This window comes from Schistocerca gregaria, chromosome 7 (genome assembly GCF_023897955.1).
Source record: "Schistocerca gregaria isolate iqSchGreg1 chromosome 7, iqSchGreg1.2, whole genome shotgun sequence".
Taxonomy (NCBI): domain Eukaryota; kingdom Metazoa; phylum Arthropoda; class Insecta; order Orthoptera; family Acrididae; genus Schistocerca; species Schistocerca gregaria.
In genome coordinates this window covers 497,765,640-497,791,378 of record NC_064926.1, presented here as the reverse complement: position 1 = coordinate 497,791,378, position 25,739 = coordinate 497,765,640, and the positions used below count along the sequence as shown (strand labels likewise).

Genomic DNA, 25,739 nt, shown 5'->3' with positions numbered 1-25,739 from the left:
CATGACACTACTGAATTGCATTAAGCTACATAAAAAAATTAGAACTAGCAATGAACTGGTGTTCTCCCACTGAACTCATTTGTAATCTTGATAAAACACAGGAACTAATTTTGGGTTAACTTAGAGCACTGATTTACATCAAAAGTAATTCAGATAAGTTCAACGTCTGGAAAAACGTACACCTTCACAGCACTAGACACAAACTGGACTACTGAGACATAGGCTGATAGAGAGTGCTAATCACATAAAATACCATGCTTCAAACATTTTAATAAACTTTCAGCGTCCACTCAGTGCTGGTCATGCAACATTTTTAAATTTAAGATTTATGACTGGTTACTGAAACATTCATTTTACAACAAAGAAGAACTATTTGAAATAAATATTATTGACATTAGTTTTTAAGAATACTTTAAAAGAAGTGAAATTACGCTGCAATGATTTCTCTGTATAAAATTTTATTAACTAGATATTTAATGTCAAACCCTATTCCACTGTAAGTGTAGCCAATAGTGAATAAAGAATTAAAATGATACATAACACAGATTACTTGGATGGATTCTTTTGCCTGATACAAGTTTCTCTGAATTTTGAAACTGAGGATATGCCCTTCAGATAGCCTTGTACCCTGACAGCCTCCTGGACTTAACCATCACCTCATCATGCCGAGGAGGCATTGGGTCACAGATTTTGGACATAGTCCTTCTTCTGCAGTAGAATAAAGAGAGTGATCAAATCACATTTTGTTTTGCTTGTGTGTGTGTGTGTGTGTGTGTGTGTGTGTGTGTGTGTGTGTGTGTGTGGGTGGGCGTACGCGCGTTAATATTTTAACAGTCTTTCTCACTTGCCTGTATGTGACTCAGTGAATGGTGATTAGCAATCTACCCTTTCCACATTGTTGTTATTCCACACCAGAGTTTCCATTGCCACATTATAATTTATTTTTTATTTGTTTACTCAGTTATTTTCTGGATTGATTTACAGTTTCTGTTTCCTTCTGCTCTTTTTCCCCTCCCATTCTCTCTTCATCTTAGTTAATCTTCAATTTTCACACTCTTCTACTATCATTTCTGTAATGAAGCTTACATTGGTGTGCACTGTCTTCTACTTCAAACTATCTCTGCTGGCTCCCCCTTTCATTCTCTAGGGAAGGCACTAATAGTTCTGGAAACCGTGATTGTTTCTTGTACTTTTATGTGTGTCTGGCAGTGGCTCTAAATTTTGTCTTCTGATGATTCGTCTTCATAATTCAGTAGTTTCCTCAAGGGAATTTTTCTTCTGATACAATTGCAAAGCTGTGTCAGAATGGAACAGCAAATTTTTATCATCTGCAAATAACATGCAGAAAGTATCTGGGAAGTTAAATGCAGGGTCATTGTAAATAATAATAATAATAATAATAATAATAATAATAATAATAATAATAGAAAAAAGAAAAGTTCCAGCACTGAGCCTTGTGGGACCCCAAAGCTTGTCAGATTATTATTTTTTTTTCCCTCCAGATTCTTCAGTTGCAATTTCCACCATTTGCTTTTGTCTGGTGACGTATATCGGAAGTAACCGATTTTCTGTGTCTCCTGTACTGTATGATTCTAGGTTCTGAAGCAACTCAAGAATATTCAATGACATCAAAAGCCTTATTTACATCAATGAAAGGTCTAGAAGAAAATTCTTTTGATTGAAGGATTTAAGGAATTGGTCTGTTAAAATGAAATCTGCATCATTATCAGTTCTGTTTTTACTAAATTCAAATTGGTGTTTGGTCCATTATTACAATATATTGAGAAACGCTGTAATTTGACTTTAGATGATTGTCAATTATCTCAGATACAGATGGGAGCACAGAAATAGGATGACGATTGTTTACATCATGACTGCACCTCTTCTTGAAGATCGGAATTATCTTTTATGTCTTTAACAATATTATGAAAGTAAAGTTGCTACTCACCATATAGCGGAGACGCTGATTCGCAGATACACACACACACACACACACAAAAAAAATCCTACAATTAAAGTTTTCGGCCATTAAGGCCTTTGTCAACAATAGAACACACAAACACAACTGCAGTCTCCGGCAACTGAAAGCACACTTTTATGTCTTTAATATACATGGAAAAGTCCTCTGGTTACTGAATTGTTTATCATTTTAAACAGGGTGTAACAATTTTTTAAGAAATATTAAATAAATAATCTGGGATACTTGAGTATGCTGACTTTGTAGCTCTTGTGATTTTTAACACCTTGTTGTTACTGAAGTCGTTAAATACTTGTACTTCATGTCCGACTTTTTGTAGTGTAAGAAATTACTAAAATACAAAATACTATCCACTCTGGACCCATGTGTATCTATTTCACCAGATGTTACAGATTTACAGAGAACAAAATCAAGCTAGTGCAAAAAATGGTGATTTTTCTGCTATATCATTTGAGAACTCTAGAGTGATCTAAGCACTGACACACTGATGAGAAAATTTATTCCAATTTATTCCCCTTGTGCATCATACACTTTTCATTGTTGTGCAAAACATAGTGCGATGCAGTAGAGATCAATAAGTATATTATTATGTTGGATGATGTTTCTCAATCAGTACAAATAGCTCCTGAACAAGGTTGACATTGTTTGGTTAGGCATGTCACTACTGATGCTGAAAATTATGAATGAACTATGCAAGTACTTCTTAAGCAGAAACTTGTATGAGTATGAACATTTACAGGGACTCCTACTTCTGAATGTAAAGCAAACTATAGTTTTAAACACTTTGTATCTAAAATTATGCACTGCCTACCATTTTTGTGTTGACACCTGTTTGATAGGCATGTACTGCAAATGTGGCAATGTATTTTTCTCAAATGACTATTAAATGTCAAGCTTTCAGATAGAAAATCTGCCTTCTGAGTACCACATATAGTCTATTTTCATGACAGAGACATATATAAACTAACACGATTAGTATAGCAAACAATTAACAGTTTCTTGCAGAATAAATATACTAGTTGTGCCTTTACTATTTTAATTTAATAAGTTAGTCATAATCTTTTGTTACCATTTGCAGCAACAAAAGCATGAAGTTTGTTATAAAATTCTAAGTTTATGTAAACTAAGGAATTATTATGGTTATTTGTAAGTCAAGTAAGTATTGCAGTCTTTTGTTCATTGAACAGTTTCCTGGCTGAGACATTGTTACAGTCAATCACAAAAGGTCTATAAACATAAATAATCCTAAGTCATGCACAGACTGGTCAAATTTTTTTGCAAAACTACAACATGGCGGATGACAAATTTTTTGCACAACTGCAATATGGTGGTTGATGCAGATGGCAAAAATCTGAAAGTGTATGGGACGTTCCTGCTCCAAGGTCAAAGTCCTTTCTCCAGCTAGAATAGGGATCACTGACAGGTACTTTACATAGAAGTTACTGTACAAAGATGTTGTCTCTGTAGAAGGGAGTTTCCTTTTTTTGGAGAGAAATTCTTTCTTTAATTACATGCCTACACATACACACACCCTCCACAATACTATTTTTCATTATCCTTAAAATGCTAAAAAAACTTAACAGAAGTCCATCTTGTAAGACAATGTTGTCATTGGTAGAAATTCAATGAATATGAAAGTCAAGAACATGACCCAACATCTACTACATTGCAATAAAATAAAGTGTTACCTGAAAAAGATGAAATGGATATTTTTACTTTGTTGGCAGCAATGTCATTGTTACACACATTTCCCTGACTTGGTAAGTTTGCAGAAACATTTCGCATTAGCAAGTTTATTGAAACAACTCAAATGAAACTTCACAAAATTTTAACACAGAATCTATTCGTATGTTCTTACATATAAGATTTTTTATTTAAATCATAGTCTTCTGAAACTGGAAAGTAGACAAAAATTTTGTTTCAAGGTTTATCAGTACTTAAGATTTTTCCACTTATATTAATTCTGTTATTTACAGCAGTAGATCAAAGATGATTATTTATGTAGTATACAGTTGTTTACTCTTTGCACAAAATTATAACATGTACTTCCTGACAATTGGTGTAATAGTCTGAAAATCATTTTTAATATAAAAGTGAAACAAAGAAAAACTCTTGTTGAGGAAAGCAGACCACTGTAAATTAAAATCAAAATGCAATATTGTTTATATACACGTTATTCACAGGTAACACAGCATCATATATTCAGGTACTGGATTTCAATTTGTAGGCTTGTACACTTCATCAAGTATTTCAGTTCTTCTAATCTGTATCTAATTTTCTCTGAATTCTTATCCATTTCTCGGTCAGTTCTATTTATTCCATTCAGATTACAAAGGAGAAAGTGTTCTCCTCAAATGTAGCCTGTTACCAGTTCTTGGATGTTGATTATCTTACTATGCTCATTTTGTGTGTCATATGCACTTTGTGACCTTTTATTAGTACATGAAATATGAACATCCTGCTTTTGAAATTGGCTACTTTATACAATGCACTAAATTATTTAGAACCATTTACCTAATAACCAGAACAACATTCATTTGCAACACAAACAACTGTAAGACACTGATCTTAATCAGTAGGTCCCTGAACTGTTATCAAACAATGTTGAGAGCAGCTGGCATATGGCACATCTCACACAAACTATACAGATGACAACATTGTAACTGGACAGACTACATGCAACAGAAAGATCTAAAAACATTAATTTAGTGTTCTAGAACCTATAGGGACTTTGCATGAAGTGCAATGTGCCAAAATAGATATCTTTCAGAAAAACATGGAATATTTACAACACATTGTTAGCAGGACAGGCATTAAGTCCACTGTGTGCCACTTAGCTATTATTGACACCATGGTGCTTCTAAGAAATTTCACAGATGATCGAACATCTTTCAAGTAAATTAATATGCAAAATTAATTCCACAGGTAGCTAAAATAATGTAACCCGTAAGTCACCTTAGATACAAAGACATTCATTTGAGTGGTCTCCTAAGAATGAAAAGAACTTTTCAAACCCTGAAAGAGAAACTGCAGTTAGCTCCATGCCTGGGTGTCTACACTCCATGGAAACTCTGGTTGCAGCTGATGCCTCACAGTGGAGTGTAAAGGCAACTGTAGCCCATTAAAAGACTGACAGCACCAAGCAGCCAATGGCATTTACTTACAAAAATGGTGATATCTCCTCAATGTAATGTTTCCCAAATAGCAAAACAGGCTTTCACTTTATAGCATACATAATAGGCTTGAATGGATGATACAGACTGAGAAGCAGATCTCTAGTACAAATATGAAGGTGACAGGACGTTCAGCCCCAGCTGCAGACAATTTATCTTCTATCTGGGGCAATGGGCATCTTAAATGCTGTCAGCACCCTCTATGGTAGTATGGTGGAGTTGCTTACAAAAATATGCAACTAGCAGACACCTCTCAAATTTGACATCACCGTGTCCCAGTACTGGCCATGGACTATGACACCTCTCTCGTGGGTCTGTCAATGGCTTCAGGACAGTTTACCTACTTGTGACACCTACAGAAGAGGTGACACAAATGGTTCAAATGGCTCTAAGCACTATGGGACTTAACATCTGAGGTCATCAGCCCCTAGAACTTAGAACTACTTAAACCTAACTAACCTAAGGACATCACATACATCCATGCCCGAGGCAGGATTCGAAACTGCAACCGTAGTGGTAGCGTGGTTCCAGACTGAAGTGCCTAGAACCGCTCGGTCACACCGGCCGGCAGAGGTGACACAAACATATTGCCTTTACATGTGTCGCTCAGGGGGAAGGGATTCAGTGTCCCAGCTCAAGAATGACCGACATCTTGCTGGAGCTCATGGACATACATCTCATTCAGGTGGCAGGGTCATGGCAATTTAAGCACTCCTGCCATTTAAAACATGTTAATGTGTGATTTATTTGTCACATCTGATACTGTAATCAAGTAGGTCCCAAATCTTTGCTGTTGGTGCATGCTAATATTAGATTGGCTGACTGCCAGTTCTCTATTAGTATACGCGTGTGTGCTCTTTCATCTTCTTCTGTGTTAGAAGTGCTGAGTTACACACTATTCGGTACAGTCCTTTCCTAGGAATTTGTGCATGCTTGTTCAAGTAAATCCTCACTTTAGCTGTATAACTGTGTAGCTGTTTACAATATTTACTGTGCAATGAAAGCTCTATGAAGTGAAGACAGAAGAGAAGGTAATAAAGAATATTTGGGCAGCATTGGTACAAGCTGGCAAGGAAGGAAGGAATGTTAATGACCCATCAATATGGAAATCATTTTATACAAAATATTAGCTCAGCTGCACAAAAGAAGAGGAGAAAATAGGTTCTGTTTCAATTGCAGGGATCATCCCAACGATCACCTGAAGTAACGAGTTGAAACACAGCCGCAGCATAATTTTCCCAGTGATCCAAGAATCTACATATTTTTATTCAAGTTACGGATCACAAAAATGTTTTTTTACACATCAAGTTGTTAATATCAACCCATAATGACCATCTTCAGACCAGAGTACACAGTTCACTAATCATAATAAGATGGCATGTGTAAAAATGCTACAGTCACAACAATGAGCCAAACGAACTGTGTCAGATACATAAACATTTTCTTATCTAGAGTCCCTGAGCTAAACCACTGTTCCCATACTCCCGGCCCATAGTTTCCTCTTTCTCTGTCCTGTCACCCCTTAACCTGCGTCTGCTGCCTCCCTCCAAGCTGACAACTACCCATCCCCAGCCCCTCCTCCTCCTGCTTCCCACATATTTCCTTACTGCATTAGTCACAAACAAGTTTTTCTTATTCACTGTTCATCTGAATAAAATGTTTAAACATACAACATGACTACAATGCTAATTATAATATACTACATTAAGTGATATTTCTATACCACTACTGCAAAAAAGAAGATACAGACATACAAAGTTGGAATGTTTTATTGGCCACAGTAAAATGACAGAAGCATATTTATCACAATCATTGAAAGTAGCGAAGAAAAGACATTCATGAGTACAGAACGGAAACACATGCTACAAAACATGAAATATTTTTCATTTTACATTACAAATAATTCTGCTATTAATTAGCAATAAAACTTCCATGATTCACAAACAAAGCAGAAGTATTTAAAAGAAACAGACAAATTAAACATCTTTGTTTCCTATTAAACTATACATACATGGATTTGTTGAAGTTTTTGTACATGGTTTAATTGATAATTTCAGGCAAGTAGGTCACGTACCACATAAGCCATAACAGTTAAACATATACAGAAGCTTTTCATGGTATGCAAGAAGTATTTTTAATCTCAAAGAAATATCTTTTCTTGAGTAGATATGTGAGAACATGATTCATGGCCAGTAAAATGGTCAGTGAGCTGCACCATATAATGAACTGTACATTAAATATCACATTTTAATAACTTGAGAAATATTCAGTAGCATCGCATTTCTTGAAAGCATTGATTCAAGTAGATACAAACTTCCTTCAGCATTTGACCTTTGGATACATCCTAGTGCTCACATCTCCACAGACTAGGTAAACTACTGCAAAGACAACAGTAGGAAGTCACCCTCTATGTAGAGATACAGATATTATTTCCAATCAAATGTCAAAAATAAAATGATGTTCTTTTCGTATTTTGAAAGATCACATAGTATTTTCTGTACATAGTCTATATTGCAGCCAAGAGCGCACACACACTTGGTAGTATTTAAAACTACAAATAAATAACAAAAAATATTCATTCACGGAACCTTTCACATTATCATTGAGTCCTTGCTGCGGGTACAAAAAATGATACTGTACTTAAAGAAAGACTTTGGCCACATAATGACGAAATAATAATTCACAAAGACCTTTCTTTTACAAACATTATTGTACTTCATTTTCACTGTAACACACCAGGCTTGGCCTTAAATAGGCTTTTTATGTACACTATATAAAACTATTAGGTCTCGGTTGAAAGATACTGTAGGGATCATAGGGTGTCCTTTGCGGAATGAAGGATTGCCTTGCTGTAGATGGTTCGAATGATGGTTGGACGTCAGCTCGGAGAATCACAACACCTGTAGTAAACAATAAAAGTGTCAACATACATATCCCTTCTCTTAAATGCTCAGGTGAAATGTTTACTACACTATTCTTACTGACCTGATGGGTTCACCTTCACTTTAATCTTTGTGTTTGGCACAAGAGTGCCATAGTTGACATCTTCATAGAGGTCCTGTAATCAATTTAGAATTGATGTTTAGAAGTAAATAAACTGAAAAAGATTAGTTTGAAGCATAGGAAATAAACTAAAGACCGAAGTAAGAAAACTGTCAGTGAGCTTTGCTCAACAGAACTTTAGTGAGCTAACTAATGTAATTGGAAAACTTTAACAAGCTATCTGCTTTCAAAAATTGCCTGGCACCAAGCCTAAATTCTACAACATTTTAATCGTGTAAAAGTTACAATTTTGTAACATTTTTGTAAACACTAAACTGCACAAAAAATGCATTACTTTGTTCAACTTTTGGTAAACCATCACTCAAAGAAAAGACTATTTATACCTAGTCTGCAGAATTTCGTTGTGGTCGTACTTCCATCAATGATGAAGTTAATGAATGTTGATTAGAATAAGTGTTCTGTGCAACACTATTGAGAAGGACCAGCATGTGATCTATCGTGAGATAGAGGCATCCTTGGACATACTGGAAACTGCAGTACATTCAGTCTTGTATCAATATTTAACTGTGATAAAAATATTTTTTTCAGTGGATTCAGCACATTTTCACCAAGGCTCAAAATAGCCTCATGTCAAATGATATACAGAAAAACTCTAAACATTCAACCAATGAAACGTAAAATCTGTAGATCAGGTGGTGATACTCGGGTCTATTTGTGCGAGCTGGACATTGACGAGCATTCAACTTTTTGAAAGTTACAGGCTTAACTGAGAGCAATAAATGTGGTTCATTTGTGAAGCACTTCCAACAAATTCATCACATGTTTCTTTGATTAGACTAGACATGTTGCTGGAGCACTGCAACGAATATGAACCAATCTCCATAGACAGAAGCAGTTGTTGTGATCTGAATTAGTGGCATGCATGCTTCTATTATCCAGATACTACAAAATCCTCAGTATGTGGTGGGCAAGTGAACCCCATTGCTGGCATACTGAGTAGCAAATTGTATTGATTTTAGATGACTCCTGCTTTTTATGTCCTACAGTTATAGCTGTGACAGATGCTACCATTATGTCACATTCTGGCAGCCAATGCTACTGTCGTAGCAGACGAACTGCAAGTGTGATAGCTTGGAACATCATTGGATACAATATACTGGAAGTAATCTAAAAGCATCCACTACATCAACAGAGAGTTAGAGCCCAATGAACTGCCCTTCCTTCAGGCTGCTGCACAAGCCATGCTTCAACAGGACAGAGTTTGTCCACAGGTGGCAAGTCATTCAGAGAACGACTGCTACCATTGCTTCTCTCAGCTGCATGTCCACCTAACATACTATCTGTCACACATGTCTGGATAACTTATTCCAGTCATCAGTTACCACTGCTGAACCTTTGTGGACTCACATAACTATTATCTGAAGGGAAATTTCTCATGAACATGTCAAGATGTAGTTTTGTTCCAAGTCGAGACATTTGGAGACTGTTTACAGAACACAGGGAGTTTTGTAAAATGGAAGGTACCAAGTTTTAAGGTACTGTTGATGGTCAGGCCATCAGAGAGGAGAACAAATTTGGACTTGGTACAGATGAGAAGAGGGAAATTTCAGAACAGTGTTCATCAGACTGGGATTTACAGCAGACCACAGGAACAGGAATACCCCCCCCCCCCCCTGCTCCAACTACTAGCTTTTTTAAGCACAGTGCCATTTCAGTCACAAATGATTCCACCTCCCACTGCTGATCACATATCATGTTGCTCTTGTAGCAAACTTTACAATCATGAATGACAGTAAAGGAGTGTCCTCACTACTGTCTAAACTTAGTAAACATGTACGAGTGATTCTTTTGACTTTGGTAGTGAGGTGATATTTTCACTTGACACAACAATACTAGTAAGCTGTAAAAACTCATAATCAAACAATTCACATTCAGCCATTGAAGTAACCATTGTTTCAGAGCTAACTCACGCATAGTTTTATTTTTCCTTCCAAATACCAAATTTCCAAAGGTACATACTTATGGGCAAAACATTACACACAGATGGCTAGTCTAAAATATTAAACCAAGAGATCATCAGTGCCCAAATCATGACAACATGAAATGAACCATTCTATTTGTCACAGAGTGATGATTAATTATGGTTTTTATCTTTAAAAGCAACTTTGAATGAAGCTCTGTAGGATGAGAGGAAGGAGTGACAGCTTTAAATGGTCAAGTAATTACCTCAACTGTGTATCCACCAGGGTAAGAGAGGCCCAGCTCTCTTAGGGTAACTGCAACATCTGATGGTGTTCCATCAGTCCTACGGTTAAGAAACGCCACAGCATATGAAAAATAATTTTGATAGACTGGAGTAATTGGCCGAGCCCATATCTCAATACCATTGTGCTGAAACAAAAATGAAATATGAGCTACGAAATGATTCGTACACAGTTCTTTCATCTCACAGGCTGAAAAAAGACACTTACAAATCAAAATACAAATGCTACACAGACTAGGCATACATTTGTTCTCTCTGATAAATACAATAACTTTGATTGTAGATTTTACCATTATTTCAATGCTTTGTAGTAATGGACAATGAACTTATTTATGTATAACATGATGCACCACATGATATTATCAGTTTATATATAATTAATTGAAAACTGGTATTACTCCTACGTGTACATATTGAAAATGGACATTAAATAATTTAGGGGCATAGGAGACCACTCACTGAATAGTAGAAGCTAATAAGTTTTTATTCTATTCAATAAACCTGTCCTCAACTTAACACTACTTCTATTCAACCAGCAGTGTCCTTTACTCCTAAATTATTTAAATTTTACTGGAACTTTCTTACAATACTTATAAAAGCAGACACTACTCATTCACTTTGAAAAGTTTCTGCCATTATATGAAATTCGCTGAAAACAAAATCAGGAAGTCCTATTAACCACTGAAAATTTCAAATTATACAACATAATTAGAGAAGAACCACACTGTCAACACAATCTTGGCAAAACAATTAAAATGGACACAGAAATATTCATTCAGAATTAAGTTACCTTGTATATTCTTCGACCTTGTATGCCCAATGGATCTTGATCAACAGCTATAATTTTCTTGTTCTGTAATATTGCTTTGTACTCAGGACGAATAGTGCGCAGGTCAACTGACATCAAAAGGGGTGCAGCAAGGATGGCCCAAATCGCCATCTGAGTTTTGCTTTGCTCATAACTAAGGCCAAAGTTGCCGATAATAAGCTGCAACAAGTACGAGAGGCTATGATATTAACAATAGGATACTAAACTTTCACAAATTTGCAGTTAGCAGTAGGGTATAAATCAGAAGATTTTGTACTTAATTTCATGTGTAACATACTATTACAGATCTAATAAGGATAATTAACTGATGCATAACCTTCCTTTGAATGAAGTATGAAGAGGAAACTTTGGAATGATTTAGTAGCAGTTTAACATTTCTTTCCTTCATTGTTCTTCGGTTAATACTGCAAAAACACCAATATGTCAACAGACACTGGATTAGATCCAATATGAAATTGCTTCTTTCCCCACTCTCTCTCTCTCTCTCTCTCTCTCTCTCTCTCTCTCTCTCTCTCTCTCTCTCTCTCTCTCCCTCCCTCGTCTTTTCCTAAGACTGGGCAGAGGACATATGGAGGGAGAAAATTCATGGCTTTCTTCATCAATTGAAGTGTGTGCATGTGAGCATGTGTGTTTGTTTTATGGCCTCAACAACATGATCATCAGTGCCCCTGCTCAAGTTGTTTATGACTAAAATGTGTAAAGCTTGAAAAATTAGGTTCACTCTTTCCTGTTTATGTACCTCGACCACTGATGCGCTCCTTCTTCTTAATGATGCAGTATAGTCAGTCTCTCATAAATAAATGCTGCTACTACTCTGTAATAGCTTCACTAACACCTACATCCTACCCCATGAACCATGGAACTTGGCCTTGGGTGGGGAGACTTGCGTGCCTCAGCGATGCAGATAGCCGGTCCGTAGGTGCAACCACAATGAATGGGTTGAGAGGCCAGACAAGCATGGGGTTACTGAAGAGGGGCAGCAGCCTTTTCAGTAGTTGCAGGGGAAATAGTCTGGATGATTGACTGATCTGGCCTTGTAACATCAACCAAAACGGCCTTGCTGTGCTGGGACTGAGAATGTCTGAAACCAAGGGGAAACTACAGCCATAATTTATCAGAAGGGCAAGCAGCATTACTGTACGGTTATATGATGATGGCATCCTCTTGGGTAAAATGTTCCAGAGGCAAACTAGTCCCCCATTTGGATCTCTGGGTGGGGACTAGAATGTCAGATCTCTTAATCAGGCAGGTAAGTTACACAATTTTAAAAAGGAAAATGGATAGGTTGAAGTTAGATATACTGGGATTTGTGAAGTTTGGTGGCAGGAGGAACAAGAATTCTGCTCTGGTGAATACAGGGTTATAAATACAAAATGAAGTATGGATAATGCAGGAGTAGGTTTAATAATAATAATAATAATAATAATAAAAGAAAAAGGAACATGAATAAGCTACTATGAATAGCATAGTGAACGCATTATTGTAGCCACAACAGACACGAAGCTCACGCCTACCACACCACTACAAGTTTATATGCCAACTAGTTCTACAGATGATGAAAAGATTGAAGAAATGTATGACACGATAAAAGAAATTATTCAGATAGTTAAGGGAGATGGAAACTTACTAGTCATGGAGGACTGGAATTCGATAGTAGGAAAAGGAAGAGAAGGAAAAGTAGTAGGTGAATACGGACTGGGAGTAGGGAACGAAAGAGAAAGCCGTCTGGTAGAATTTGGCACAGAGCACAACTTAATCATAGCTAACATTTTGTCTAAGAATCATGAAGGAAGGTTGTACATGTGGAAGAGTCCTGGAGACAATGGAAAGTTTCAGATAGATTATCTAATGGTAAGCCAGAGATTTAGAAGCCAGTTTTTAAATTATCAGACATTTCCAGGGGCAGATGTGGACTCTGACCATAATTATTGGTTATGAACTGTAGATTGAAACTGAAGAAACTGCAAAAAGGTAGGGATTTAAGAAGATGGGACCTGGATAAACTGAAAGAACCAGAGATTGTAGAGAATTTCAGAGAAAGCATTAGGGAATGATTGACAAGAACAGGGAAAAGAAATACAACAGAAGAAGAATGGGTAGCATTGAGAGATGAAATAGTGAAAGCAGCAGAGGATCAAGTAGGCAAAAAGACAGGGTTAGTAGAAATTCTTGGGTAACGGAAGAGATATTGAATTTAAGTGATGAAAGGAGACAATATAAAAATGCAGTAAAGGGAGCAGGCAAAAAGGAATACAAATGTCTCAACAATGAGGTTCCAACAGGAATTGCAAAATGGCTAAGCAGGGATGATTAGAGGACAAATGTAAGGATGTAGAAGCATCTATCACTAGAGGCAAGACAGATACTGCCTACAAGAAAATTAGAGAGACCACTGGAGAAAAAGAACCACCTGTATGAATATAAAGAGCTCAGATGGAAAACCAATCCTAAGCAAAGACGGGAAAGCAGAAACGTTGAAGGAGTATATAGAGGGTCTATACAAGGGTGATGTATTTGAGGGCAATATTACGGAAATGTAAGATGACGTACATGGTATGGGAGACATGATACTGTGTGAAGAATTTGACAGAGCACTGAAAGACCTAACTCGAAACAAGATCCCAGGAGTAGACGACATTCCATCAGAACTACTGATAGCCTCGGGAGAGCCAGTCATGACAAAACTCTTAGCAACTGGTGTTCAAGATGTTTCAGACAGGCAAAGTACCCTCAGACTTCAAGAAGAACATAATAATTCCAATCCCAAAGAAAGCAGGCATTGACAGGTGCGAAAATTACCTATCAGTTTAATAAGTCATGGCTGTAAAATACTAACACGAATTGTTTACGGACAAATAGAAAACCTGTTAGAGAACCCGACCCCTGGGAAGATCACTTTGGATTCCACAGAAATGTTAAAACACATGAGGCAATAGTGACCCTACGACTTATCTTAGAAGATAAACTTAGGAAAGGCAAACCTACATTTATAGCTAGCATTTGTAGACTTATAGAAAGTGTTTGACGGAGTTTACTGGAATACTCTCTTTCAAAGTCTGAAGGCGGCAGGGCTAAGAAACAGGGAGCAAAAGGCTATTTACAATTTGCACAGAAACCAGGTGGCAGTTATAGAATACAAGTAGAGGATACAAAATGTAGATGGATTATGGCAAGGAAAGTGTTTCTGAAGAAGAGAAATGTGTTAATATTGAATATAGATTTACATGTCAGGAAGTCTTTTGTAAAAGTATTTGTATGTAGTGTAGCCCTATATGGAAATGAAACATGGACGATAAATAGTTTAGACAAGAAGAGAACTGAAGCTTTCGAAATGTGGTGCTGCAGAAGAATGCTGAAGATTAGATGGGTACATCACTTAACTAATGAGGAGGTACTGAATAGAACTGGGGAGAAGAGGAATTTGTGGCACAACTTGACTAGAAGAAGGGATTGGTTGGTAGGACATGTTCTGAGGCATCAAAGGATCACAAATTTAGATTTGGAGGGAATCGTGGAGAGTAAAAATCGTAGAGGGAGACCAAGAGATGAATACACTAAGCAGATTCAGAAGGATGTAGGTTGCAGTAGGTACTTGGAGATTAAGAAGTCTGCATAGGATAGAGTAGCACGGAGGGCTACATCAAACTAGTATCTGCACTGAAGACCACAACAACAATAAGATCATCATGATTGGCACCTCCTGACTTTGTTCTTTACAGTTTATGACAACAGTATTTGTTTACTCCTAACTAGCACTCCTTCATTGTTACAAAGCCACTTCTGTAAAGCCTATAATTTGGTAGGAGAATCACTAAGCTCTTGTAGACTATGAATGGTCGAGTACAAGTGGTTGTCAAAAGCAGATAAGCTTGGTGCTGAGTAGTCTCTGTAACATATAAGCAAGAAGTTTGTCGTTTCCACCATGGAATTTTGGATACGTTACATAACTTAAGACTCAAACAATGAAAACTCCATGTAAGAATATGAACAATGTAAGAAAAGATAGATCGCTACTTATTGTAAAGATGACACATTAAGTTGCACACAGACACAATTAAAAGACACTTTTAGAAAGCTTTCAGCCACAGCCTTCATCAGCAAAAGAGAAACACACACTATTCATACGTACAAGCAAGCATACCTCACACACACGACTGCCAGTTCCAGCATCTTGGTCAAAATACAACTACCTTGGGACATGCAAGCAGCAATCTGGTGGGGAAGGGGAAGGGATAGTAGTGTATGGGTGGGGAGAGGAACGAACACTGTCTGGCAGAATGTGCAGGGACTGCAATGCCAACAGGTACTATGTCAGGAGGTTGTGGCGCAGGGAGGTGGAGAAAAAAAGGAGCAAAAAAGAGAGGAGTGGATCAAGATGGGCAGACGTGTTGACAAAGAGCACCAAACAAAGAGGATGGGAAGCAAGAATGGGAAGGACATAATAGGACACATGGGGTGGAAACTGTTGGGTGGAGAGTGTGGGGGGCAGTATGTTTCCATAGGTTGAGGCCAGGACAATTATGGGAGTGGAGAATGTGTTGCAAGGATAACTCCTATCTGCACAATTCAGGAAATCTGGTATTAGAAGGGTGACTCCAGATGGCTCAGGTAGTAAATCAGCCACGAAATAAAGTTTTTTTTACGTTCAGCTGCATGTTGTGCCACAGGGTGGTCTATTTTGCTCTTGATCACAGTTTGGCAGTGGCCATTCACCCTGGTGGACAGCTGGTTGGTAGACACGCCAACATAAAACGCTGTGCAATCACTGCAGCAGAGCTGGTACATGGCATGGCTGCTTTCACAGGTGGCTTGGCACCTGATGGGGTAGGATAACCTATGACAGGACTGGAATAGGAAGTGTTCGGTGAGTGGATTGGGCAGGTGTTGCACCTCAGTCTTCCACAGGAATATGATCCTTGTGACAAGGGATTGGGAGTGGCACAGGGATAGACTAGGATGCTGTGGAAATGGAATGTGTGATGGACCACCACTTGAGGGGTGTAGGAAGGATCTCAGGTAGGATTTCCCTCATTTTAGCGCATGACGATATGTAATCAAAGCTTTGGCGAAGGTTTTGGTTTAGTTGTTCTGGTTGAGGGCAATACTGGATGACGAAGGGGCCGCTGGTTCCTTGGAAGTGGTGGGAGGGAAATGGCACAAGAGATCTGTTTGTGGACTAGGCTTGAGGGTAGTGCCTGTCTGTGAAGGCATGGGTGAGACAATCAGCACACTGAGAAAGGGAGTTCTTGTCACTGCACATTAGCTGTCCGTGATGGCCGGCTATATAAGAGGAATTTTTTGGTGTGAAAAAGATGACAGCTGTCCAAATGTTGGACTGTTGATGGTTGGTGTGTTTAATGTAGACAGAGGTGCAGATGAAGCCATCAGACAGAAGGAGGTCAACACCTAGGAAGATGGAGTGTGCGCTGATATGAAACTTCCTGGCACATTAATATCAGCGCACACTCCACTGCAGAGTGAAAATCTCATTCTGGAAACATCCCCCAGGCTGTGGCTAAGCCATGTCTCTGCAGTATCCTTTCTTTCAGGAGTGCTAGTTCTGCAAGGTTCGCAGGAGAGCTTCTGTAAAGTTTGGAAGGTAGGAGACGAGATACTGGCAGAAGTAAAGCTGTGAGGACTGGGCATGAGTCGTGCTTCGGTAGCTCAGATGGTAGAGCACTTGCCCGCGAAAGGCAAAGGTCCTGAGTTCGAGTCTCGGTCGGGCACACAGTTTTAATCTGCCAGGAAGTTTCATATCAGCGCACACTCCGCTGCAGAGTGAAAATATCATCTGGAACACATTCTCCGCTCCTGTAATTATCCTGGCCTTAATATAAGGTAATATAATACTCCACACCCTCCACTCATCAGTTGCCAGCTCCTATGTCCTATCATCTGCTCCCCCACTCTCATCTCCCACCGTCTTGTTTGCCCCCCCCCCCCCCCCCCTCTGCCAACGCATCCATCGATCTTTCCCAGCGCTTCTCCATTTTCACTCTTTTTCGCCCACATCCATACCCCACAACTTCAAGACCCTGTGCCTGATGGCATTCTAAGCCCTGCATGCTCGGCCAAACATAATTCATCTCTCTCTCCTCATCCATACTCCACTATCCCTTTCCCTTCCCAGCCCCCTCCAGATTGCTGCTTGTATCCCACGTGACAGTTGCTTTATGTCTTGAGATGCTGAAGTTGGTGGTCATATGTGCATGAGGCTGTGGCTAAAAGCTTTCTGTACAAGGGGCGTTTGTAAAGTCCGTGCAAAGTCCGAGAGATGGCACCACCAGCACTTATCGAGGTAATGTTTAGTTTGTAGCATCTTTGGAAAGAACGCACACCAAGTTTTAGCCACATTGGTCTACTTCTTTGTGTTTGGCATTGGTAGGAAGTCGAGCGACTGTCAAAAAATGGGCGAAAAAGAATTTCGTGTGGTGATTAAACATTACTTTATGAAAGCAAAACGCATCAGGAGCCTAAACAGAAGCTTGATAAACATTACCGTGACTCTGCACCTTCAATCATAACAAAACTAGGTTGTTTCAATATTTTCAGAGTGGCCATATGGGCACAAGTGGTGCTGAACGTTCTGGATGCTCTGTGGAGGTTACGACTCCAGAAATCATTGATAAAATCCAGGATTTGGTGATGGATGACAGAAGAGTTAAGGTCTACAAGATTGCTAGTGCTGTGGGAATCTCGAATGAACGGGTACATAATATTTTACATAAACATTTGGACATGAGAAACCTATCAGCAAGATGGGTTCTGCGATTGCTCATGCTTGACCAAAAATGGAATCATGTGAAGTGTTGCAAGGATGGTTTGCAGCTGTTCAGGAAGAATCCGCATGACTTTAAGCATTGTTTCGTCACTGTGGATGAAACATGGATACATTACTATACTCCTGAGACCAAACAACAATCTAAACAATGTGATACCAAGTGAGGATCTGCACCAAAAACCGCGAAGACCATTCCTTCAGCCAAAAAGGTTATGGCGACTGCCTTTTGGGATTCGCAAGGGGTAATCCTCATCGACTATATGGAAAAAGGTAAAACTATTACAGGTGAATATTATTCATCGTTATTGGACCATTTGAAGACCGAGCTGCAAGAAAATGCCAGCGATTGGACTGCAAAAAAGCCCTTTCCCATCACGACAATGCACCAGCACACACCTCAGCAGTTGTGGCCGCAAAAATAATGGAAATAGTATTCCAAATTGTTTCACCCCCCCCCCCCCCCCCCCCAATACTCGGACTACTGTTTGTTCACCAATTTGAATAAACAGCTGGCGGGACAAAGATTTTATTCAAATGAGGTGGTGATTGCAGCACTAATAGCTATTTTGCAGACTTGAACAATTCCTATTATTTAGAAGGGATCAACAAATTAGAACAGTGTTGGATACAGTGTATAAGACTAAAAGGAGGCTATGTTGAAAAGTAAAGGTGGTTTACCCCAAACACGTCAGTAGTTTTTATTTTTGCATGGACTTTTCAAACGCCCCTCGTAAGTGTATTTTAATTGTGGCTCTCTGCAAGTTAACAAGTCTTCTTTGTGCTAAGTAACAATGTATCTCAGTAGTTTTTATTTTTGCATGGACTTTTCAAACGCCCCTCGTAAGTGTATTTTAATTGTGGCTCTCTGCAAGTTAACAAGTCTTCTTTATGCTAAGTAACAATGTATCTTTTCCTACAGTGTTTATTTAATGGTATGACAGACATTTTGAAATCAGAGCTTAAACTGCGAAGTACATCCAGGAGCAGACATGGCTTCTAACAACAACTTACTGGTTGTAAACTGCAGATTAAAACAAAAGAAATTATAGAAACATAGGAAATTAAGGAGATGGAGTCAAATACGCTAAAAGAATATTATATTATTGGTGGCTTTAAAGGTAACATTAGCCAAGAACTGACTGAAAAAAAAGGGGAAAGAAAACAATAGTAGATGAGTGGGTAGTTGTGGGATATGAAATAGGGAAGGCAGCAGAGGATCAAAAAGGCAAGCTCTAGTAGAAATCCTTAGTAGCACAGGAGATACTGAGTTTGACTGATGGAAGGACAAAATATAAAAATGGAGCACCTTTAGCAGGCCAATGGGTAGGCAGGCATCTAAAACACAGAGATACACAGAAAGTGTAAAATGTGAATGAGGAATGCCTAGAGGAGAAATGCAAAACCAAAGGAATATGAATGAATATGTGAAAGATAGATGCTGTGTATAGAAAAATTAAAGAAACCTTTAATGTGACACAGCAGTATGAATATCAAGAGCTCAGATGGCAAGCTGGTACTAAACAAAGTGGGGAAGGCAGAAAGATGGAAGTAATATAATAGAATGGCTTTATTATAGGAAAAAAGTTTAAGGCATATCATGGAAAGAGATGAGGAAGTAGATGAAGATGAGAAGTGCGGCGAGATCCTGCAAGGAGATTTAGACGGAATGAAAGATCTAAGATGAAAAAGGCACTTAGAGTAGAGAAAATTCCCTTAGAATTATTGAGATTTTGGATCAATAAGAAGACAAAGCTATTCTCCCTAATATATAGAAGCACGTGATAATTCCAGTTCCAAAGAAAGCAGCTGCTGAGTGATGTAAATATTACTAAATGTTAGTTTAGTAAGTCATAGCTGCAAAATACTGACACAAATTATTTACTGAAGAATGAAAAGACTGATAGAAACTGACTTGGGTGCCATAGAAATGTGGGAATGCATAAGGTAACAGTGACCCTTTGACTTATATGATGAATTGAAAAATGGCAAATCTATTCTTATAATATCTGTAGATTTTGGTTTTGAAAATGCTTATGATATTTGTAGATTAAGAGAAAGCTTTTGGAAATGTTGAGAGGTAGCAAACAAAATGTAATGAAGTGAATATAAAAAACAACTCACACACATGAATGGCTGACAACATAATAATTTATATTTGCAGTCACTTCCTTGTATGCTGTTTCTGGTGCTATTATCAATATAGCCACACTGTGCAAATCTGATGTAAAATACTCACCATATCAGGGTCATTCCAATGGCCTGGACCAGCATTGGGCACAATTATATCTTGATTATTTCCATAATAATCAATAATACTTTCAACACTTGCCCATGAATCCTGGATATCATCAAAATTTCGCCACAAATTACAGTGTTCTATAATGGAAGAAAAGTTTGGCTGAAAGGAAAAGTAGCATTTCAGAGGAAATTTTCTAGCAGCACAGAAAAAAATATTGGAATTATCAATATGTATATGTAATGGAAAACAAGGACAATGTAAATATTATCAGTGAAGAGAAGAATCATACCGACATTCCTGCATAGATCTGATAAACTGGCCAACTACAAGAATAGATCATTGGCCTTCCAGTCCTGTTCAGGTAGTAACCAAACTCCGGGTAACCTGGGAATCAATAATGCACTGTCACTAAAATTTTAAAGCTCTGAGGCTACATAATTGCACATATATCTATGATTGAATTTGTCCAAAAGAAATGCATTGAGCATGTGGATATTGAGGCACACTGATCTCTCCTACCACATCCCAACCACTGCCACTTCTTTCATCCTTCCCAAAACTAAAGTAACAATCTGTCTTTAATGATCCCATTGCCTACAGGAAAAAAAACCCACAGATATGAAAGAGGTGAATGCTTCTATTTTCTATTCGAGGATAGGAAAGCTTGCCCAACATCTGGTATGGTATTGCTGATTACTGCCACGGGAAGACAAAGGTGAGAGAATACTATAATAAAGAGCGATTGTTGTGAAAACTGAGACTAATTAAGATAACTACTCTCTGCGTCTCACATTCCATAGAACCCCACACTATTTCAAAGGACTGCTCACAAAATATGCTGTAAGCGAATTGGGAAACAACAGAAAATCTAACTCTGTACGGTCAGACGGAATTTCAACCAATGTCCTCTTGAACATGAACACAGTGTCTTATCACCTGTACAGCTCATTAGGTCACAAATTACTGTCGGGACCAGTCCTCAGTGTGAAAACAGTGATCTTCACTATAGTCCAATTAAAATTACTTACAGTTGATGGGGTCACTTGTTTATACAATGCTGCCACATCAACTACTGGCGATCATTCAGTTATATGTGACACACAAACATTGTGGGTCACTTCGCAGATGCTGTTAATGTGTAACGTGAAGCAATGTTGGAAGTGGCCGACATGAGATATGTCGGAAATGCGAGAAGTGTGTCAACAATGTATTTTAAGTGACCAATGACTAAACTGTGGCAAACAACACATTTTGCAGCCTTGAATTTAAACGAATGTCCTAAGCTAACCACAACCTCATGATGTGCAATGTAGCTAAGAAAACAGGGGTCAATTGCCTGCAGCAGAACTCTAGTAATGATTGCTTTTTTCACGGTGATTAAAGCTAACCTCTATTAGCAAACTTAAGACATAAAAAAATTAAGTTTCAGCACTAAAAACAAACAGTAATTTCTTGCTGTTATCGGTTACCTTAAACTATCCTCACACTGGCAACACGAGCTGCCGCATCACCGACCGATGAGCAGTCCTCGTTGGCACTTTGTTGTACATTATAAGCAACACAGGCAGATTTCAAATGAAAAAAGAATGATAGGAAGAAGAAAATGGGCAAATAAAAAAGTCAAGACAATGATGAAAATGACACAGCAAACTATTAGAAGCAGAAAATTACATTTAAATCAAGTAATTGAATAAAAATAATTATCAAACTCTTTTGATTAGTTTTAGAAGTACAGAAGATTCACTACATTTGACAAGATTCAAACCCACAACTTTCTACATATCAGGTTTATACATTAACAGTTATTCTATGCCATAACACTGGGCTAATTAGTTATAAATATAACTATAGTGACCCAGTCACAACAATGAATTACAGCCTTCAAAAATTAGGCTTTACACAATGTTGTGCAAAGCTTATCTAGTGAAGACTGATCACTGTAATTATGATAGATGTATATGTAACACTGAAACTATGTATTTCATTAGTATCATTCCGTGTGTGTGTTTATCATGTTTGGTGAAATATGAATTAAAGTTCCAGACACATTATTTGAGATCTTAACACAACAAGAAGGAAAGCTGAATAAGGAGTTGTAAATGAAATGACCAACTGTTGTGACAGTTCGGCAACACTGAAAGGTTTGTACTTGATGTTGAGCGCTCTGATTGGAGAAAACCAACTCCAACAAGTGAAATGTCAAATACTAGGTAATTTTAATGGCTCTGAGCACTATGAGACTTAACATCTGAGGTCATCAGCCCCCTAGAACTTAGAACTACTTAAACCTAACTAACCTAAGGACATCACACACATCCACGCCCAAGGCAGGATTTGAACCTGCGACTGTGGCGGTCACGCGATTCCAGACTGAAGCGCTTAGAACCACTCAGCCATTCCGGTCGGCTAGGTAATTTTAATCGGACTTTAAGTTAGGAGCTGGTTAAGGCCAATGAGTGTGAGCATATGACTGTTAGTAACGCGAGCCCAATCTACATCTTAGTGCACCAAGAAACGTCTGTCACAATGTGCATAGAATCCAAGCAAGGTTTATACTGATATGAAAGATTAATTGAGAGATGTTTTTATAAATGGCTATGATCAGTCAGTCCGCCACTGCACTGTTGCTCTGATCTCCATAGCACATCTGTGTCTACTGAAAGTCATGTTTAATACCACGAAACACTGATTCTACATGTACCCTTGAGCTAGGATTACTTTAAAATTGAATTCGAACTCTAATATTTATAGCAGCATTATCAAAAGCTCTCTGGGATGTATAATCATGCAAACATTTATGTCAGATTGCACACTGATAGATGACATGACAGTGCCACAAATTCTTACTGGCCCACTACAGTTTTTAGTCATCATGATGCAATCAATGTAACTACTCTCAATGCTTGTAAATAACTGATTGGATTGATGGGATCAAAGTGGCCAAAGACAGAAGCAAGTAGAAGTGAGAAAGGAATAAAAATGTGAAGATGCACGAGTTGCTCTGCCTGGAAAGCACATGGAGGCCCTCAGGGCAAGTTATGCAATGGGAGACGCACCCTCTGCATCTGTCCTGTATTTGCTCACCTTCCATTATCATGAGAAAACTATCAATGAAGACAAGTTGATAAAATCTCAGGAAAGAGAATGCAGACAAAGAGACAGTAAACCAACATTATTTGTAAAATAAATAGAAGAATTAAAATGGAAAGAAGGGCAGGAGGCAGGCTGGTCTACCGACCATGGGCACCCAAGGCCCCCCCTGGCTTACAGTACCTCAAGTGGCTGAGGAGGCCAATGTGCCCCACCTTACAGAGAGAAGTAGAAACCACCTTCACAGGTAAAAAGTATAAAACCAGAGCAGCCACTTTGGCATCGTCTCTAGCACCAGAGGCAGCCTATCACCAAGTTTAAAGTTTTTCCGTATGATGGCCAAATTGCGGCAATCCACTAGAATGTGGGCCACCAATGGAGGGGGCCATACCAACAGTGGGGCAGATCTCCACATTGTAGGAAGTGGCCATGTGTCAGCCAAGTGTTGCCAATGCAAAGATGACACAGAATGGTAAATTCCCTGTGAGAAGTACAGGGAAGACTGCCACATGATCATGGTCTGGTCCCCTTTACTGTAAGCACTTTGTGTGGACAAATCACGGCACGATTATTTGTGTTTGAAGCCTCCAACAACTGACAGCGTAGAGTCGACCAAAGATCTGATTCTAGTACTTCCATCTCCAAAACACTAATCATCATCATCATCATCATCATCATCATCATCATCATCATACTCCATCTCCAAAGTTGGCACCCTGGTAGCCAATTTCGCCTACTGGTCAGTATGTTCATCATAGGATCCCAATGTGGCCTGAGTCCAGCTTGATGGAGGTCAGCAAGGAGATCCTGCATAGTCACAACCAAAGGGTGTCAAGGGTAGCATTGTTTGACAGCATGAAGACAACCTATGGAGTCATTGCTGGGAGTCACTGCTGGTGCAGCAATGAATGTGACTGAGAGCTAAAATAATGAACACCAATTCTGGAGCAAATACACTGTATCTGTTTGGCAGGGGCATTGTTCACTGAATCAAGGATGCGTGAAGGCAAAACCAATTCTTTCATCGACTGTAGAGCCATCAGTGTATACCACTTCCAAACATGGAAATGCATCAAGGACGGCCAGGAACATGTGGTGAAAAACCATGGGGTTGACGGAGTCTTTTGTCCCAAAGACACGTCAAGACCGATCTGAGAATGGGATATACACCATTGCAGGGAACACAATTGCTCCCTGACAAGAGGCAACAGCAGAGAAAGTTGGAGTACAGAGCAGCCACACTGTACGAGAATTGTGATAATGATCCAGCCCTGGGCTGCTGTTGTTGGAGGTGGATCTCCCTTCCAAGAAAAAGGACAGGGTAAATCAGATCCTCAGGGTAGCAGTGAATGTGTATTGCACAGTTGAGCAGCAGTTGCTGGTGCCTGACAGTGGAGGGGCCCCAGTCTCCATGAGTAGGCTGTTCACAAAGCTGATTTGAAAGACACCTTTCACAAGTCAGACCACAGAACGATGTATCAGATCGAATCTGCACTGCTGAAGGTGATGCCGAGCTTGTGCCATGCTCCCAAAACCAAAACACTACAGGATCAGAGCTTTGTAAAGATGCAAAACTGTAGAGTGGTCTGAGCCCCAGATGGTGTTAGGCTGTGATCAGCATATTTGCTTAAGTTGTCAAAGATGGGGAAGCCTCCTCAACCAGGCATCAAGAACACTCCCAGAAAGCAATAAGAATCCACCTTGTTGAGCAACTGGTCACTGAGGTAGAGTTATGGGTGGAATATGATGATGACATAAGTGCATGTCTCGGTGGCTGAAAAACGGAAGCCTTGGATGAGAGCTCCAGGTTGTGCCTTTCATAATGGCGCCCTGTAGTCAGTGTTCAGCAAAACCCACAGTAGAGGAGCAAATGTAAATGTAAAAACTGTCGGCATACAGGGAGGGTGAACTTCAGACCCGACAATCGCAGCTAGACTATTGACAGCCACTAGGAAAAGGGGCACACACAATACAGAAGCCTGCTGGACACCTTTCTCTTGTATATGTGGGTTTTACTGTGGGAAGCACTAACTTCAACCTGGAAAGCATTGTGTGACGAGAAGTTCCAGACAAAAACCTGGAGTGGGCTCCAGAGACCCACTGATGGGATAAGGAGGATGTGATGACCACGTGTGGTGTCATAAGCCTTTTGCAAATCACAGAAGACAGTGATAAGGCTTCATTCAGACCAAATTGTCAGCTGTAGAACAGCCTTGGCAAAAACTGCCCTGGGACAGAGTCAAACGATCCTGACACTCAATATACCAACACAGCAGCCTGCTCACTGTATGTTCAAGCAACTTGCAGAGAACATCCTGAGACTAACTGGACAATAGCTGTCCACCTCAAGGGTGTGTTTAACCAATTTCAGTACTGGGACTAT

At 39.0% G+C, this 25,739-nt stretch overlaps 1 protein-coding gene across 4 annotated transcripts in view; it reads right to left on the bottom strand.

Annotated features, from left to right (window-relative positions):
* Positions 1 to 6,902: 6,902 nt before the first annotated feature.
* LOC126281182 (alpha-N-acetylgalactosaminidase) overlaps positions 6,903 to 25,739 on the bottom strand; it is a 123,287-nt gene continuing 104,450 nt past the window's right edge. For all 4 annotated transcript variants that reach the window (XM_049979882.1, XM_049979880.1, XM_049979881.1 and 1 more), the window contains 6 exons: positions 20,556 to 20,650; positions 20,264 to 20,425; positions 11,208 to 11,405; positions 10,381 to 10,545; positions 8,137 to 8,209; positions 6,903 to 8,051 (listed from right to left, as the gene is read on the bottom strand). In XM_049979882.1, coding sequence (XP_049835839.1) covers positions 7,921 to 8,051; positions 8,137 to 8,209; positions 10,381 to 10,545; positions 11,208 to 11,405; positions 20,264 to 20,425; positions 20,556 to 20,650 — 824 coding nt within the window. In that variant the 3' untranslated portion in view covers positions 6,903 to 7,920. The remainder of the gene's footprint in view (positions 8,052 to 8,136; positions 8,210 to 10,380; positions 10,546 to 11,207; positions 11,406 to 20,263; positions 20,426 to 20,555; positions 20,651 to 25,739) is intronic.